This window comes from Hippocampus guttulatus, chromosome 7 (assembly GCF_054856545.1).
Source record: "Hippocampus guttulatus isolate MCC_2025c chromosome 7, RoL_Hgut_1.0, whole genome shotgun sequence".
NCBI lineage: Eukaryota > Metazoa > Chordata > Actinopteri > Syngnathiformes > Syngnathidae > Hippocampus > Hippocampus guttulatus.
Window position 1 is genome coordinate 21,993,227 of NC_141267.1, and position 18,054 is coordinate 22,011,280.

The 18,054-nt window shown below is 44.8% G+C and overlaps 2 protein-coding genes and 1 long non-coding RNA gene across 4 annotated transcripts in view; 1 reads left to right on the top strand and 2 right to left on the bottom strand.

Moving 5' to 3' along the window:
• Positions 1–1,334: 1,334 nt before the first annotated feature.
• LOC147203086 (desmoglein-2.1-like) lies at positions 1,335–10,898 on the bottom strand. Of its 2 annotated transcripts, none has more exons than XM_086116260.1 (14): positions 10,828–10,898; positions 9,243–9,371; positions 8,991–9,146; positions 8,565–8,706; positions 7,949–8,109; positions 7,728–7,862; positions 7,138–7,323; positions 6,791–7,056; positions 6,392–6,534; positions 5,449–5,670; positions 5,131–5,373; positions 4,048–4,178; positions 3,728–3,967; positions 1,335–3,650 (listed from the first exon to the last, which is right to left on the bottom strand). In XM_086116260.1, exons 1-14 carry the CDS (start codon positions 10,867–10,869, stop codon positions 2,742–2,744), a joined length of 3,105 nt encoding a protein of 1,034 aa, XP_085972386.1. In that variant the 5' UTR covers positions 10,870–10,898; the 3' UTR covers positions 1,335–2,741. The 2 variants fall into 2 exon arrangements, with proteins under 2 accessions (XP_085972386.1, XP_085972385.1); XM_086116259.1 differs by having other exon boundaries at positions 1,335–3,653.
• Positions 10,899–11,908: 1,010 nt separating this feature from the next.
• LOC147203087 (uncharacterized) lies at positions 11,909–13,801 on the bottom strand. Its single transcript, XR_015101431.1, has 3 exons — positions 13,403–13,801; positions 12,270–12,346; positions 11,909–12,052 (listed from the first exon to the last, which is right to left on the bottom strand). It is a non-coding gene; the product is annotated as an uncharacterized LOC147203087 (long non-coding RNA).
• Positions 11,920–18,054, top strand: part of LOC147203088 (cadherin-2-like) — a 53,587-nt gene continuing 47,452 nt past the window's right edge. The window contains exon 1 of the mRNA XM_086116264.1: positions 11,920–12,068. The gene's annotated coding sequence lies outside the window, so the exon portion shown is untranslated. The remainder of the gene's footprint in view (positions 12,069–18,054) is intronic.

Sequence of the window (18,054 nt, forward strand, 5' to 3'; positions counted from 1 at the left end):
GAGACACAGTAGATGCTTGTGAGTCTTGTTCTATGTTGTTTGCATGCGTATAAGTAGCAATTGTTTGAAGATTTCGAATGGCAAGAAAGGTAGAACAGGTGTGAAGGAATCCTTTGAAAAGTGTGCTCAAATAAGTTTGTCATGTAGTTGTTGTACTTGGGCCCGGGGAGGGCCTCGAGTCTATGAGTCACAGTTAAGTGACTCACATGAAGAGCAAACTAAGTTTGAACGAAAGTAGCCACCGCACCCAAAACAAGTCATCCATCAAAACAACTTGTTTCGCTAGTTTGTGAGGAATTTGAACCATTGAGAACTAAAGTGAGCTAATTCCAAATTGGTCGCAGAGGAGAGAATCCAGGTGTTGGAGGGTTGTGGTAACGTCGGTGGGCTTTATTTACACTTTTCTGATTTCTACGGCAATGATGACTTCTTCTGTAAATGACCGAAATTGTGGTTTTACTCAGATTTTAGTTTAGACCACACACTTGTCAAATCTATTTTTTTCTGGAATAGTGAAGTCTGCTTACGTTGGCGCAGACATCTTGGAAATGGGAATTGGCCCAATTGCTGCACTGATAATCAGGAGAAGTGCTGAGTGCAGTAATGGACTGCTTGCACCCTATCGTTCAAATTTGGAACTCAATATTGAACATTCGTTCATTCTGCATATTCATTTCTGCACCGATTTTTATTTTTGTGGGAAGCTACAGTTAGGATGAGGATTAGATGGTTGGATTTGAGAGGTTTTGGGGTCAGTGGTTCAGACGAAGGACGGGGGTTAGAGAAATGAGCTCAAAGTTGTGACGGTCAGTGGTAGGGGTAGCGTTTAGCGGTAGAGGCTCAGGGTTCAGTTTTAGGGTTAGGCTTTCAGATGAACAGAGCATAATCTAACATGCATGTTTACAGATGGGTTCGATGTCGAACCATGTAAAAAAAACATAAAAAAACAACAACAACAACACTGCAAACAATACACATTTAGGATTATGGATTCCCGATTAACCCGAGTCCCTTCTTAATCTTAAATGTTTCAAAGTGAATCTCCCAAATTCCCACCAGGAGACTTTTAAGTATTTCTTTTGCACTCGGTAATTACAAAGTTCATCTTCTGAGCATAGATGTGGGTGTGGCCTTGAAACCTGCTTCCCCCCCACCCCTCTCCTCCAAAGGTGTGTCTCGGCGTGGGAGTAGTCAACAAACTGACAGTGCTCGTCTTCTAAACACAGCAGGAGAATGGACAGAGTTATATAAATGTAGATGACACACGACAGAAAGATAGCAATGATGCATCCAGAAGCCTATCCTTCTGGACGACAATATGAAAAATACAAATATGGACATAAATGGCATTTACGTTTATTCATTTCACCAAAGGACCAAATACATTTATGAATAATGAGGAAGCATCATGTCGAGTTATTTAATCGAGTGACAGCGAGAAAAAGTGGCGGTGAGTTTGTGTGTGTGTGCGTGCGTGTGTGTTGGGGGTTGAAAACCGGTTCCGCAACGAAGGCCCACACACGCACAGGCACACACAATCTCGGCAGACACACCCAAAGTGCTCTCCGCTTGTTTTGTGTACGTGGCCAGGTGATTTATTTTATTCACTGTTCACTTTAGCTCACCATATCGACGACCGGAATGAATCTCACATATGCGGCGGCTAAAATGGTGTGTTTTTTATACCCAAAAAATAGTTCATGAAAATTTATTTCTGCATTTGTTAGTTTTATTTCTCTTTTTAAATATGAATTCTGGGACTTTGTTGTTGTTGTTGTTGAATTATCATGGGGTGATTAAACACCAATCATTTTATTATTTTCTCATTTAAGTATGAGATTTTATTTGGTGCATTCATCTAGTTTTCCTCAAACTGCTTCTGTCAAAAGTATTTATTCAGGTCTTGACTTTTTGTCTGAGTGCAAAGCAATATAATGAACGTGTGCTTTGACACCTGGAGATCACGTCCTTTGAGCCCAACCAGTTTAAGTCCCTGTATAGTGAAAATACCATAAATCTCCCTTGCAAATTCGAAAGCCCTGTCAAATTTGAATTGTTAAAAACAGTGCCGAGTAAATAAAACGAGGCTTCAAATCCTTGCCTTGCCCCACTGAATGCCCTGAAACAAACCACGGCCCGCTCAAATGTCAATCAAATACAAATACTGTGGCCTGAAAAAGGGATGCAACTTTCTCTCGGGTCTTTCTTACACCTACAAGTCGCTGCCTGTTTGAGACCCGGAATTACATCTGCATAAAGCCTCCGGCTGCTCTTGTCTTTGTTTTATGTTACCTGCCAAGAGATTATGAATGTAAATTAGCCGTATGCTAACTTGGACACTTTTACACAGGTATTGTAGCAGTGTTCGTCGATGCGCATGGTCCCTGTCAAATAAACAATAAAATGAAAAATACGTTGAGCCGGATTGTCACGAAGGTCGTCCACAATGCGACGAGAAGCGCGAGCCACCAGCTAGCTAACAGGCAAAAAGTAACTTGCACAACCATGAAACAGCGAGGCGCTCCAGTTCTTAAAGAGTAGGGGAGGGCGGCTCAATGCCTGATAGCAAAGTGCCTCATTAAAAAAAAGAAGAAAAAAACGTCTTTTTTACATACGAAGAAATAGGAAATATGTTCTTTAAGTTCAGTTCATTGCACAGGAAGCAAGTCAGCAGGAATGGCTCAAAATCCAGATGGGAATCGTGTCCAAGTGACGTCTGCAATGGGAACATCTCATAGCCATTAATTGCGGTAGATTGGGATTCTGGGAGAAGCCACCTGAGGTCCGGTGGACTTGGTGATGGTGCTTTTGATGTTGAAGAACTTTACAGATCCAGAGGTGTTCCTCTTCTGGGACATACTTCCAGCTTCGTGTATGGTTGATGACCCTTCCACCAAACGGACTTTCTGAGGTCTAGAAATCCATTCAGCTTCTCCACCTGCTTGCACAGGTGAGGTTTGGCTCCCCCTGAGAACTTTTACAGATCCTACAGGGCGCTTGCTTTCTACCACCACCGTGTTCTGCAGGCTGGGATGATTTCTGCTGTGGATCTTGGTCTGGACCTTGGGGTTCTCAACCAGCACCATGCCGGCATCCTTGGTGTGTCCACCAGATACTAACATGCCTTGGGCAGGTGCTGCCAGAACTACGCCCTGGAGACTGGTAGCTGGTGCCTCAGCCAGCAGCATGGTGTTCTGGAGTTGTGGTTGGACTACGTACTGAATGGGAGTGGCAGCGGTGTAATAGACAGGCTGCTGCTGCTGTAACAAAAACATCTGGCCTTGGTTTTCCATCCCTGCCTTCATTGCCGTAATCCCTTGATTCCGCCAAGTCATGTTTTCCTTTGCCGCTTGAGTCACAGTCTGGTCTACCACGGGGACAAGTGGAGGTAACTTCGGGAGTTCCGGCCTTGGTCCAGTCACGACCTTTGTTGGTGGTGGAATGACATCTGCCCCAAACTTGTGGCCGCGGCACACTTCCGCCAGGGCCTTGAACTTGGGGTCGAGGTTGTCGAGGAACTGCAGGTCATTGTCGTTCTCCAGGAGGCTGCAGCAGCCCACCGAGCCGGCTGAGGAGCCTTGGCCCTCAAAATTGTACTTCAAAAGAGCATCTTTCTCCGCCAGACTGCCTCCGCCACCTTCGCTGTACACCTTCTGTTGAAACATGACAAAAAATGTGAAAGTTGTGATGATTTCGTGTCCACCGCTTGTGTAAAGCTATTTCTCACCTGTTGGTAGTATTGGGCGATCAGGTGGTCCGGTAGAGCGATGCTTTCATGCACTTCAATGGCCTTGTGTCCTACCGCTGCAGCCCCAATCCTGGAGTAGAAGGTGTTCACGTCAGCCTGTCTCCTTGCCCAGGACTGCTCCATGTTTCCCTGGAAGGTGTCCTGAAAGACCGACTGCTTCATGTGATCGCTCACGTCTTCAGCGAACAGCTGTGTCGGGATGAGGTTTAGCGGCACTTCCTGCCAAAGACCCGGCAGACGGTCAGAAGTCAAAAACTGAATACATGTCCTCAAGAGTTGATGGAGTGATCAGGACTGACCGCGTTCTCCCCTTGGCCTTCAGTGGAGTAAGTGACCAAGTGGGACTCGCTTTCAAACGGTATGACCGCCGCACTCCCCGGCAGCCCCGCCGCCCCCCCACACTGACAGAAGAGCAACAGCAGGGGAACCACTGGAACAACAATACCCTTGCATCTCATATCTGAAAATACTCTTCTGTGTCATTGACTTTATATTGATTGGCATATAAACAAGAAATACCAACTCATCCTAGAGATTTTTTCCCTCTCAAAACCAGTTTCCCTTTTCGACATCAAATTTAATAGGCTTGGCTGTCATAATCAGACCCACAAAAAAGTCTCATGACCCCGTTCTTGAAAAGACCTATCTCCCATTCGGGTTTTAAAGGAACCATTTTAGGCTCTTTTGGGGTATTAGCAGGAGTCCTTCAAATATGAACTTCCAGAGATTTGATGATACCAAATATGAACCATGTGTTCCAGACAGATGTGGAGTCCATCCATCCATTTTCCGAACCGCTTGATCCTCACTAGGGTCGCGGGGGTGCTGGAGCCTATCCCAGCCGTCTTCGGGCAGTGGGCGGGGGACACCCTGAATCGGTTGCCAGCCAATCGCAGGGCACATAGAGACGAACAACCATCCACGCTCACATTCACACCTAGGGACAATTTAGAGTGTTCAATCAGCCTGCCATGCATGTTTTTGGAATGTGGGAGGAAACCGGAGTACCCGGAGAAAACCCACGCAGGCCCGGGGAGAACATGCAAACTCCACACAGGGAGGCCGGAGCTGGAATTGAACCCGGTACCTCTGCACTGTGAAGTCGACGTGCTAACCACTGGACTACCGGGCCGCCCAGATGTGGAGTCTTAAAGTGTAAATAAACAATTATAGATTTTGTCACTGAGTGTAGCAAAGTTTGATGAATCGCCGTGAAACGAAACTCAGAGTCAACACCACAAGTTCAGGACGGGACCAAAAGTCTTGAGCATCAAACAGTTGCGTGTGTTTGTGTGTGGTGAAGGTGTTGTCACAAAGAGATTCACTGGCTCCCCCTCATGGGATATGTGTGATATAACTCAAACCTCTTTAATTGCACTTACGCAGTAGCAATAGCAGGCCCAGGAGTAGCAGTCCGATGCCTGCGGGTCCGAACTCAGATTTCTTGTCGGGCTGACCTCTTCCGCCTCGTCTTCCACAGATAAATCCATCCTCGCATGTGCACACTTGGACCATCATTTTCTGCGGTTCCGAGCACGCCTGCCCCTGCTGGTCCTTGACCAGTAATTCCACCTTGTGTAGACCAGGCCATAAGGACCGTTGGGCTCTCAGGATGGTTGCGGTATCTGCCCACACAAATTCATCCACAAGATCTTGAAGGTTGAAGTCGACTGAGATCCAAAACAGACCAGTCTCCTCACCATTGAGATGTTCCGCCTGCCATTTTCCCTCAGCTGCCTCTGAGATGATTTCAAAGGTGAAAGGGGCTCCATTGGGGAAGTCGTCTTCGTCGACGGCGGTGACAATGACGGCATCGTCAGAAATGCACAGAGTTTGGGTGGTACTAGTCAGGGTGGGACAGTGGTCGTTAAGGTCTTCCACCTGGATGGCCACAGTGCCAGTGGCGGTGCTCGAGGGAATGTCTGTATGTGGGAAACAGAAGTGGTGACGAAACTCGCGCTCCATACTTCAGTAGAAGTTCTGTTCAGATACTCGTGTACAAAAAGACTCTGGTGAAGGTTGAAGTACTGATTCAGATCAAGTCAATGGTTGAATATCCTGCATCTCCGATTCTGTTGCCAATGACATCAATGCTCCCACCTTGCTGACGTCCCTGCTTTTTTTCCTCCTCCCTCCAGCCCAACATCTCAATCAATCAATCAACATCTTAACTGTAGTTGACGTCACCTTCTTTTTTACGTTGTGTTGGAGGAGTAAAAGTAACAAGGCTATTTTGACGAAATATGGAGTAGAAAGTTTACAAATAGAAGCATACAAATGTAAAATCACCTACAAAATACAGTAAATACGCAAGTAAAGCATTTTCTGTTGGGCTCAAGGACTCACCATCTGACAACTGGAGTTTAGCCTGTTTTACTGCCAGTTCCCCCCCTTGGAGACTCTTTTGGGAATAGAACTCATTTACTGACAAACCTCCCAATTAAAAAGTATCCCCTAAAGTCATCAATGGCGGTGAAGGAGTTATGGACGATATCAATAAACTAATTATGATAATGTACAGATACCTGGAAATCTATTCAAATACCGTAACATAAGTATTTGTACTTTGTTACATCCCACCACTGCTGGGACTGCACCAGCATCTAATTCGGGTGACGGATTGCTACAACTGTCGGTGTGTACCTTCAGAAATGCAGAGCACTTGAGCGTAATATGTTCCGTTGACCAAGAAAGTGGACTCTCTGTCGGGCATCTTGTTCAATCTGATGTCAGCGGTTTCTGGGTCGATGGTGAGCCAATTGTCAGGGTCCAAACCTTTAAGATACCTACAGCACAGTGCAGACCATCACTGTGATTCATACATGTCAAGAATCCGGTGGCGTGCTGTGCATTTGGTGGCCGAGCCTCCAGTGGGGACTTAACCGACCGAATCTACATCTTAATATCACCACTATCACATTTATAGAAACAATCAATTCTATCCAGAATGCAATATAAGAGCAGAATTTACGAGATTAGATTGTTGGAAAATAAATCAATAGTTTTATGGAAACAACAACTTCCACCACTTGCAGAACTCACTTGACTTTCTCAGCTGGTTTCCCAGTGTCGCCATCTAGTGCTGGATAGTGAGCAATGACATCTTTGCCAGGAGTGCCGCCTCCTTCCGGCAGGGTGATCACTTTGACTTTGGGATCGAAATATGGGGCTTCACGCTGGTTTTGTACGTGGACTTTGACACGATTGGTTTTACGCGTCGTGCTTTGCGGAAGTCCTTCATAGAGTGGAGCCTTGTTCCTCACGGTGAGTTCAAGTACAAAGTCCTTCACGTCCTCATAATCCACAGCCTGTGAAGTCATACACATTCGTTTCAAAATGGAGACTTTTGAAGCTAGTATGGCGCGGTTCTGTTTGTTTTTCACCCTTACCTTATCAAGCATTAGGATGCCCTCGTTGGTCTTTGTGTCCGTTTTGATGCTGAAGTACTTGGCCTCGTTGCCTTTGACGATATCAAACACACTTTGCCAGTTTTCGGTGTCCTTCAGGTCCAAGTCTTGAGCTTTGATCCTCACCACCTCCACACCCTCAGTGTTCTCCATTATGCTTCCCTCATACTCCAAGGAGAACCCATGGCTAGTGAGTTCACCACATGACCAATGACATGATTTCTGCCTTCTGCTTCTTCTACGTCTGCCACTTCATCCACGACACCCTGCTTCGCTCCCCCTTATATCCACAACCTTGGAGTAATCCTTGACACAAACCTCTTTGAGAACACAAAAACAGCTTTTTCTTCCCCTACCGGAACCACCTAACCTGTCTCCACCCATCAGGCTCCTTCTTCACAAGTGAAACACTCTTCCACGCTTTTATAATATGCAGACTCGACTTATGTAACAGAATCCCCTCAATAAATAAACTCAATAAACTGCACTAGATCAAGATCTCGATATTTGCTCATTCACAAGATTTTAACTCTTAAATATATCATGCATCATTCTTAAATAACGGCAAGTACCTCGTCTTGTTCCAGCGTTGGAAGGTTGTCGTTTATGTCCAGCACATTGATGGTCAAGGTACTGGTTCCTGTGAGGCCGTCAGGGTCGCCATTGAGGTCCTGAGCTTGCACTGTCACAAAGTACTGATCTGTCGTCTGACAGCACAAAAACCACAATGTTTCGCAAGCTTTTCAGACTGAACAAATTACACACATTTCATTTCTTTGAGAGTAGCTGGTACCTCTCTATCCAGAGTAGATTTGTCCACATAAATGTTACCATCGTTGTGCATGCGGAACATGTTGTGAGGTGGGGTCTGCTTCACGATGGTGTAGAGCAGCTGAGAGTTGGGGTTGCCCTGTTCATCGGCGTCAGTCGCTGTGACAGTCGTGACTGGCGTCCCTGGAAACAAAGACATGTCAGATGTTTTTGGGGTTTTTTTTCCTCTACGAAGGAGACATGTTAGTTTGCCAAACAGGGTAATTAAAAAAATACACCCAAAAAACTGGAGCCAAGCAAAAAGAACCAGCCCATGACTGGATCAGTTGGCACCTACTTTGTAATACTACACTGCCATCTACTGGACTGGAGTGAAACGGCAGTGCTCGGCCTGTCTGCAAATTTGTTTAAGGTTCTTCAAATGTGACATTTTTCTTTATTTCAAGTTCTAATTACTGTGACCTTTGTTGGCTAGAATGGGCTTCAGCTTTCCATAACCCTGATCAGGATAAGAGGTATAGAAAATTCAGACCAGAATAGTGTACCTTATTAAATACAACTCAAGCAGGTGTTATTACAAACTTAGGACAACTAATCAGGCACGTACGATTCAAGTGTTATTGTTCAAATTCTCTCACCTGCAGGGCTACGTTCATACACGTCGACGGGCTTCATGGCGTCAAACTGTGGCTCGTTGTCATTCTCGTCTAGCACCTTTATGCGGAGGTCAATCCTTTTCTCTGCCTCGGTGCCATCGTTGAATCTGGCGATGCCCAGCAACTGACATGAGAAACACCAGCAGCTTCACTTGATTTACTCCACAGCATCACAATTAGACGATTCGAGGTAATTCTTTTTTTTGTTTTGTTTTGTTTTTGACAACAACGACAAACACGACAAAAATATATATTTTTTAAATGTGTACAGGTGTACCTAATGAAATGACCCGTTGGACAAGCATTGTCATGCTTCTCAAAACAAAATCATTAAAATTCAGTAGAACAAATATATACATACAAGTAAAAAGTAAAAAGTTGATGATTTGAAGGCGGCGTGTCGCTCACATTGTAGGTACTGATGACCTCCCTGTCGAGCAGTTGGGTGACGCGAATAAGTCCCGTTTTGGAGTCCACCACGAAGACGTTGAACGGGTACTGGCTTGCACCGACGCCCTCCAAGGAGTAGCTGATGTTCCGGTGAGTTTCAAAATCTGATCGAATCTGAAATACACACAAAAGTTGCAGAGAATGGAACCGAAATGCTGGGATGTGAAACGTGTTCACGAGTGCCTCCTTGTGGACAAAAGTGGCTCTTGCCTTGGCGATCGACTCCTTTCCCGTGTAATCTACATTCTCTTTGAGTGGCCTTGGCGGGAGGATCCATTCTCTTCTTTTCCGCACCGGTTCATTCCTAGAGTGGAACGCCAACGCAAGTGCGCTCTGGAACTAACGCAATAGACAACAAACAAGTCCATGACGTCAGTAGGAGCAGTTTTGTCATTCAGTGCACTTATATTTCACCGAGCTACCATTTCGGGATGAGCTCGCTGAGAACAATTTTTAACAGCTTTGTTCGTCCATTGCTAAACTTAGACGCGGAACTTGTGGATGAAAAAAGATCACAGCAGTTTAGTCAACTGTCTGGCTCGAGTACGTGATTGAAATTTGGTGATAATTGGATAAATTGACCCTAAAATGGCCGCTTGTTAGCTCAATGACATATGTTATTTCTTTAGAGCTCTACTCATGACATTTCATATTGCCAAGACCAAAGAGCTTTAGGGGCTGAATTTTTCCCAAAAAGAACTTTTGTGGTTGAGTTAGTTTCGGGTTTTACGATGAGTCCTCAAACTTTGCTGCCCACGTATGACAGTATGTTCAAAGATCAAATTCTCACAATTTAGCATCATACTGTTCAGCGTGCATGGAAAGCGTTCGCATTTGGGTGGGATGAGTTCATCTTTGAAGGATCCCTACAAATGCCCACCGTGACTCTAAAATATTTTCTTCAGATCAAAATTTCAGACATCCTTAAAATGTCTTTGATCCATTTTTTTGTGGGTCGTACACATCACACACAAATGTCTCAAGGTTTCTTTTTAGGCTTGGCTTTTAAAGACTGTTTTGTGCGTCTTCTCATGACCAAATTTTGAACTGGCTTCTGGGGCTGAATTTTAGAAAAAAAAAAACTGTGGGTCCGGTTTGTTTTTGACGGACCGCTGGCAAATGTTTGTGTATTTATTTATTCATTTATTTGGGGCGCTGGGGTCTGCTCATTGAGCAAATTCCGTGCTGCTCAGTGAAACAAGCTTTAATTGTATGGCTCATAAAAAAAGTCAATGAATTGTCACTCTGTCTGTGTGAAATTTAAGACCGGTCAGATTTAGCCTTTCTTCTTTCCACAAAAACCCTCATTGTGTGCGGCCATGACCACCTCGACACAATCCCACCTTTGCTCAGTCCCCAGTTTTATTCGATAAAAAAAAAACCAACAACAGCATATGTCTCCATTGTGTGCATGTACATGCCCGTCCTTAATGTCCAATTGGAGATGTTCTCGATTCACTTTTTTTCCCCCCAACCTCTACATTTCCCTCATATCCACCTGTGCATAACCGAACTGTACATTTCTCTTATTGCTCACCTGTGCACACCCCAACAGACCACCTGTACTTGTCCTCATTTACCCTCAGTTCATGTCTCCACCTATGGACGTTGAGTGTGCACCAACAAAATATATTTTGTGGTGTATTATATGTATTATGCAAGATTTTTTTTTTTTTAAGTCCAGCAAGTTTCTGTTACTAGGTTTAATGCTTTCCACCTGTATACATTCCTTGCGTGCACCTGTCCTTTCCTCTCCTGACTGCCACAAACGTATTAATAATTCAAAGTCACTCACCAGTAGGAACAAAACATTTGCGGATAAGCACACTCGGACCATAATGGAGCCTTGCAGGAGGTCCTCTTCCAAGTCTGAGCTGACGAAGAGGAGAGGGAAGCTTTTTGTATGGCAGACCGCCCTCTCGGTGTTTGTGTGTGTGTGTGTGTGCGTGTGTGCATGCGCATATCTCCATTTTTAATACAGTGAACCCTCGCTATAACGTGGTTCACCTTCCGCGGCTTTGCTGTTTCACGGATTTTTTTTTTGTGCCGTTTTTTTAAATGATTTTTTTTTTTTTAACAGTGAATTGTGTTCTGCATCCTGATTGGCTAAGGGACTGACCAACGTGAACAGGCTCCGCACCCCGTCCCTGTACAGCAATATTCTTGGGTGGTGCGCCCGGAGACATCGTACCTCGCGGGGCCGGGATCCCATCTCGGGTTTCGTCGGGCCCTCCGGCTCGCGCGGGCTTTAGACTCCTTGGTCCGTGTTTCAAGATGGGTCGAGTGGGCTGCCGACATCGCCGCCGACCCCTGGCGCCCATCTGAACGTGGGCCGGACCCCGCCCTGGCGGCGCGGCACGCACTGGGGGAAGTGCGCCCGGCCGGGGGGGCGGCCGGAACCCGTTCATAACAGTTCTCAAATATAATCGAAAGGGGCATGTCTGTTTATAAAAATCTTCTTGTCTTCTTGTTAGAGGAACGGTGAAATACGCGTGAGTCACAATGTGTCCAACCTCATAATGACTATTAAAAATATTATTTTTCCAGTATTTCCAAAAACTATTATAGCTTTTGTTGAAAACGTTGATATTTTGTTTGTTTGTTTGTTTTAAATGCTTGGGCCTGAAAACAGGTTTTGGATCTTTGGTTTCATTGTATACATAGTTCAGTATTGTATAATAACTGTAAACAAAATAAAGCCGACTACTTCACGGATTTCGCCGATCACGGCTTCTTTTTGGAACGTAACCCCCTTGATAAATGAGGGTTCACTGGATATTTATAAATGTATCTATAAATGCATATTTTGGATTTTTTATTTTTATTTTTTTAAAGATGCTCTTATGCTGTTGACATGTGACATATCCCCTCCGCCCGCCAACAGCACCAGCAAAAGCCAGAAGAAGAAGAAGAAGCCGTCGAAGCCTTTGCATGGGAGCATCAGTCAAGCGTGTCCTGCATCAGCCCTCAGTGAGTTCACAGCAAGAGATTTCAACCTGACCCAACCTGTCGTGGCTTCCCTGGAAATGAAAACAGGTAAGATCAGATCTGATACATCACCCAACCAGCCAGCAAACTGGACTAGACTCTTCACAATGTTGCCTAAATCGATGTTATGTTCCCGAAAGGCACTGACGTGTTTGTGTTGTGTGGACATTTTTCGGAAGCGACGCCACTTCTTTCTTTCGTGCGCCGCCTTGTTTTTAAATGTTTTCGTCACTTTTGCCCAAAAAGTACCTTTTTTCCAATGGACGACAACGTCATGGTTGGCACCGTCTCACCACCACAACGTAGACGCTGTTTACTGCGTTAACCTGTATGACAGATTCAGTCAACCTGATCAGAAACCATCAATTTAACAAAAGGATGTGATCTTAAAAGCCAGAAGAGAACAAAATTACATTTATTCCGATACTGTATTCCTTTGGCAGGCGTAAAAAACATGACGACGGGGTGGGCGTCGCTATTCAAGCGGACTACATCAAACGAGTCGCACAGCAAATGTTTGTCGTAGCAGACGGGGTGGGGGCCGTGGGGGGGGGGGGGGGTGGGAAGGGTGTGTGGTGTTTTTCCTTTTGAAGGCAGGAGTGTCACTCCTATTTTGCGTCAGAAAAGTGCTTGACATATTTGTGTCAATGCCGACTTGGCATTGGGTCATGAGGAGTTAACCCTCAAGGAGGTCAAGGTTCATTCGACTGCAAAGTTCATGCTAGATATGCTAATTTACCAACACCGCAGGCAAAACTTTTCTCTTCATTCAGAGCTAATTTGAAGTTGCAGTCCTCCAAATCGTGATCAATTTAGGGTGCCACCAAAACGCCAAATTACACCATGCTTTTATCTCCAGTAGACTGAATTATTGTAACGGTCTTCTGACTGGATTCCCTCAAAAGAGCATCAAACAGCTGCAGTTCGTTCAGAAAGCTGCAGCTCGGGCTCTGACCAGAACGAAGAGATCAGAACGTATGAACACAGTCCGAAAGGCTTTACGCTGGCTCCCAGTCAGCTGAAGACTAGATTTTGAAATTCGGCTACTTGTCTCTAATCCGCCGAATGGTTTGAGTCCGGAACACATTAAAGAAATGCTGATTGAAGAAAACCCGGTATGGCTCTGAGGTCTGCAGACTCGAGTCAGTGAATGGGAACCAGAGTTCAAAGCAAACACGGTGAAGCAACATTTAGCACACATTCTTCTCAATATAAATCAATCAATCAAAAACAGTCAACAGTCCAGCACACCTTGGGGTGTGTTATGTTGTGAGCTTTCCAAAGAAAAGTCTTCATGCATTAAAGCCCAATGCAAACGTCCACACTTCATTCCACGCCCGCACACAAATATTTTCGCTTGAGCTGACATGTTCACACATTACCTTTTAACGTCGTCGCGTTACAATCGTTGCAATATTCGTCATTGCTGATGGCTCACTAGCGTGTGCTCTCTATTTGCTGTGGGAAAGCGCAAGGAAACCACCGAAGTGAGACCAGCATTGCTGTGGGTGACCATGTTGATTGACGGGTGACAAATGAAGAAGCGTTGCCAGCTTCACAGCATGCTAAGCTGCTAAGTTAGCATACAAAGCAATCATATTAGATTTGCTAGCTTCACAGCATGCTCAGCTGCTAAGTTAGCATACAAAGCAATCATTAGATTTGCTAGCTTCACAGCATGCTCAGCTGCTAAGTTAGCATACAAAGCAATCATTAGATTTAGCCTCCCACTTGGCTTGGTTAGCATGCTGCTCGACTAGCAACTTTTCCTTCTCCCATCCCGTGACCCGTCACAACTTGAGCATTTGAGGGAAATCCGCTTGTACAATGGATGAAATGTCCTCTTTAGACAATTAGGAGCGGAGTGGTTTGTCTGTCTTCTCGTTACGAGTGACTTTTGAAAGTCTGTTCTCGTGTGTTGCCGGTGTTCTCTTTGTTTGCCATACTTCTCGTGTTACTTTTTGAGTTGTGTGAAAGTACCACAGACTCAAATTTCATTGGGCTAACAGGAGAGGGGGATGAAGAAAAAAGGGAGGAAGACGAGGAGTACGGTAGAGACACGAATAGGCTACTCTGACCGCAAATACGCACCCACATGAGTTCTCTCAAAACTCACGTCGCAACGATTGTACGGACACACACACACACACACACACACACACACACACACACACACACACACACACACACACACACACACACACACACACACACACACACACACACACGTACACGTTCGGTGAGTCACATGAGATTCAACCAAACAAGCAGTTCTACATTGTTTCAACTCTCTTGGATTGTTTTGTTTTGGGTTTTTTTAAACTACAACATATAATCGCTTTCTGTTAAAAACGATTTTGGGGTGGCCTTGGCCCCTGTATCCCAACAGACTGGATCCACCTCGGCACTGAACTGCCACTAGTTCCCAGTTCCCTGAACCAAAACAAGAGCCATTTGTCATAAGCTGGCCATTTTTAAAAACCGTCGAACTTGACACAGTGCAGAAAGTGCAAGAAAAAAAATCTGCTTTTAAAACGGAATTGTCTCTATTCACCGCCGTGTTTTGAAGAGAAACTGTTATTATTTTCTTCACAAATATTTTCTTTGTATCTTTGCATATCTAGCAAAGTGTATTAGGAGTGGTGGCAGCTATTTTTTCACATTCCCTTGTTACTCTTTCGACTATTTTTTTTTAACTAGCATTGCAGGCCATGTCATTTTTAGTACATGATGCGGGGGCGCCGAAAAATGGTCAGCAGGGCCCCGTACCAGAGTTTGGACACGCTTGATGTGTACCGTGCACGAGTGGAACTTAATGTGCAGTTCCCACGGAAGCCTGTTGATGTCACTACTTGCCTACACATCAGAAAGCAGCATGCGCAAGTCTACGCTCGTCGAAGGAGGGCAGGAGAGGTGAATTCCACCTGCCGGGAGGACTGTTTACTTCTTAGGTGAAGCAAGTTTCAGTTCTGAAGTTCCTCCCTTCCGTCATGAATCATCGTAGCCGCAGTTCAGCCCTTCAAGCAATTTTGCTCGATATTTTAAAATATACTTCCAAATGGTTTTCTCAGCCGCTTGACATAACAGCCAAGGCTCTCTTTAGCACCGCAAATGAAAAAAAAAAAACTCTTTAAATCAACAGCGATTGGTTTCAAACAAATATGGCCAATAGAAATTATCCACAGAATTCAAATAATACGATCAAGCCCTTTCATTGCTCGGTCATGTACACAAAATGTCGACACGTCTTTAATGCATTTGTTCCTTGCCACTTACTCTTTTATAAAAATCCATTACGAGTATGACTAGAAAAACTTTATTTTTGTTCTCCTTCTCCTTCTTCTTCTGCAGGCTTTTAGCATTGGCCGTAAACAATCTTCACTGGATTAGACAAGACCTTGAAAATCCCTGCGGCGCTTTTGTGCCTACAAATGCGCTTGTACTCTCTTTTTTTTTTTTTAAAGCAAGACTTGTTTATCATAAAACCCGTTACAGTCTCAGTGCCTCTATGGAGTCGTTTGCACCTCACCTCTGCCATTGTGCGTGTTGGTGATAAAGATGGACTAAATCAAGGGTGTGATATTTTGGGGTAATGAACTCAAAGTTATTGAGCTAATCGTGCATGTCAGCTATATGCAGTCCGCACATCTTCCTTGTCAATATTGTGAATAATCAGTCAATACAGCAGAAATGAGTCTTTGATGTTAATACGGCACATCGGTCACCGCAGTAAAAATGGGTTGATGTCACTGTTAGGAGTCTGTCACCACAGTGGGGTGGGACCGTACGTAACCGTCGACGTCACCATTAAACTGATGCTCTTTGCGCCTTCGTTGCATTTAACGAAGTGCCGGGCGCTCTAATGGAGGTACCGATTCCCGCTGGTTGATGCGGTCTGCGGGCCTCACATCTATTAATTCCGTGAAATGGCTTCCGGCTGCTTACTGAGGCAAATCAAGACGGATGCAGCGCCGAGGCGCGTTTTTAAGGAAGCGCAATTAGTTCCATCGGAGCAACCAGCAGCTTTCATTAAACTCCTCCTTACATGGAACCTGCAGAAAAACACTCAAACACTCAAAGACACTCAAACTCACACATTGTTAAACGCACATTCACACCCACACACACACACACTCTGACACTCCATTTACCAGTGTATCATTTTTTTAAACTCATTAATTAGCCATACTGTAAACTGTTCCTTTACCCCACCGTCATTATCGAGCGTCACATGTTCATATGGTGATGGTGCCTGTTCTGCACCAGGAACAGGAACAAAGTGACCTTATTTTTTTGCTCAGAACCTCGCAAATGTCTTCAATGGTTGACAACCTTTATTTGGTTGACTTTTTCCGACTTATTTTTCAAGGGTTACTGTGTGGATTTCCGTTATTTAGCTTTATAGCTTGTTCAACTGCGTACCTGTTCCTGCGGCGTCCCAACACCGGGACTAATCAGCCCGCTAACGAAATGATTCCTGAAACGCAGCGGTTAAAAGTGGCATTGAGACGCCGGAAAAATCAGCGGCTTTATCGCAGGGAGCTCCGTCCAACCTATCACAAAGGGTTCACTCCATTACCTCGCTAATTAGCTTGCCGTCAGGCGCTCGGCGCGAAGAGTGAACGAAGCGGAACGCTATTGCTATCGATCGGGTGTGTTCCATCAAGATGTTATCGCCTCGCGGTCCGGGCCTGACAAACGCTTACGCCGCACCTTCAGCGAATGAGCTACGCTCAAATTAAAGTGTCAACACGCGCACTATTTATTTCAGCGGATCTCGATTGCCCCGCCTGAGGTTGTCGGGCGGGGAGGGGTGGTGTTACCCTGCCCGAGTTATTCAAGCATTTGGAGCACAAATGCCGACTCAATCGCATCTCAACTTTGAGATTGGTGAACCTTTAAATGCAATGCGCTAACCATCTGTTAGCTGAGCTCGCGCTTTACTAATTTCAGCAGAATGTGATGGCGTTGGCTGCCGGAGACAAAGTTGGTGGAAAGTTTAGCTGGAAAGTTGTTCGTTAGCTCCATCCATGGAAACTAAATCTATCAAATAAATCAAAGAATGAATTGTTTCAACCACCACTCCACCTTATCGTGGGGGGCTGGGATTTGTGTGCCCCGATGATCCTAGACGCTAACTTGTAAGCTTCAGTGAACATATTGAATTCTTTAGTCAAGCTCAAAACAATGAACCTAATGTGAATTTTCAGAAAATATCGGACTAATTTTCTGCTTTCTATGACTCAACTGTGCGTTTTTAGTCAGCATCAGACAGTTTTGAGTTTTCAATTAACCTATTCCATATAATTTTTTTAACGAACTTGGAGTTTTCAATTAACTTCATGTACTCTCCATTTTTAGCAAGCAAAAATCTCATCTTGGTAATTAAGTCAAACAAAAGAGTCGTGCTTGAGTGAAAATGGGCAACCCTGCGAAATAAATTGGAATTCACGTTCCAGCGGAAACCTCGTGATGCCGATCCTAACCGATTCTTCTTCCGTCACGTACAAAAAAATAGCTTTTATATTTGATGATTTATGTGCTGCATAATTAATGAAGGGCGCGGAGTAGCAACGCGTTTGTGACACCGTAAGACAATAAGTGCGCCCGGGGCCCTTAATCAATGGCATGAATGCGTCTTATCATGTGACTTGACAGCCCAAAATGATGTCATCAAATATTCATGACCTCGCTGCAAGCCGAGATAACCAAACAGGAGATGCTGACTCTCATCCATGTTTCTTGATTTATTAACTACTCTCGCAGTCTCTCTGGTTCTCTTTGTTTCTGAGGATGACTTCTTTGCATTTTGAAATCTCAACCTACTTTTGCTGTCGTCCATTTACTGGAAAAAAAAAGCTTGAGATGCAGCGTGATGATGATGACAAGTCAACTTCCAACAGCAATGCTCAGTCTTGATTGAACATGTTTTAACTAAATAACAGGCCACTAGGGGGCACCAAAGAGCGTTAACGACCATCCGATACATGAGACACCGTGTCTATTTCGCAATCCGGCAACCCGACCTCCGAAA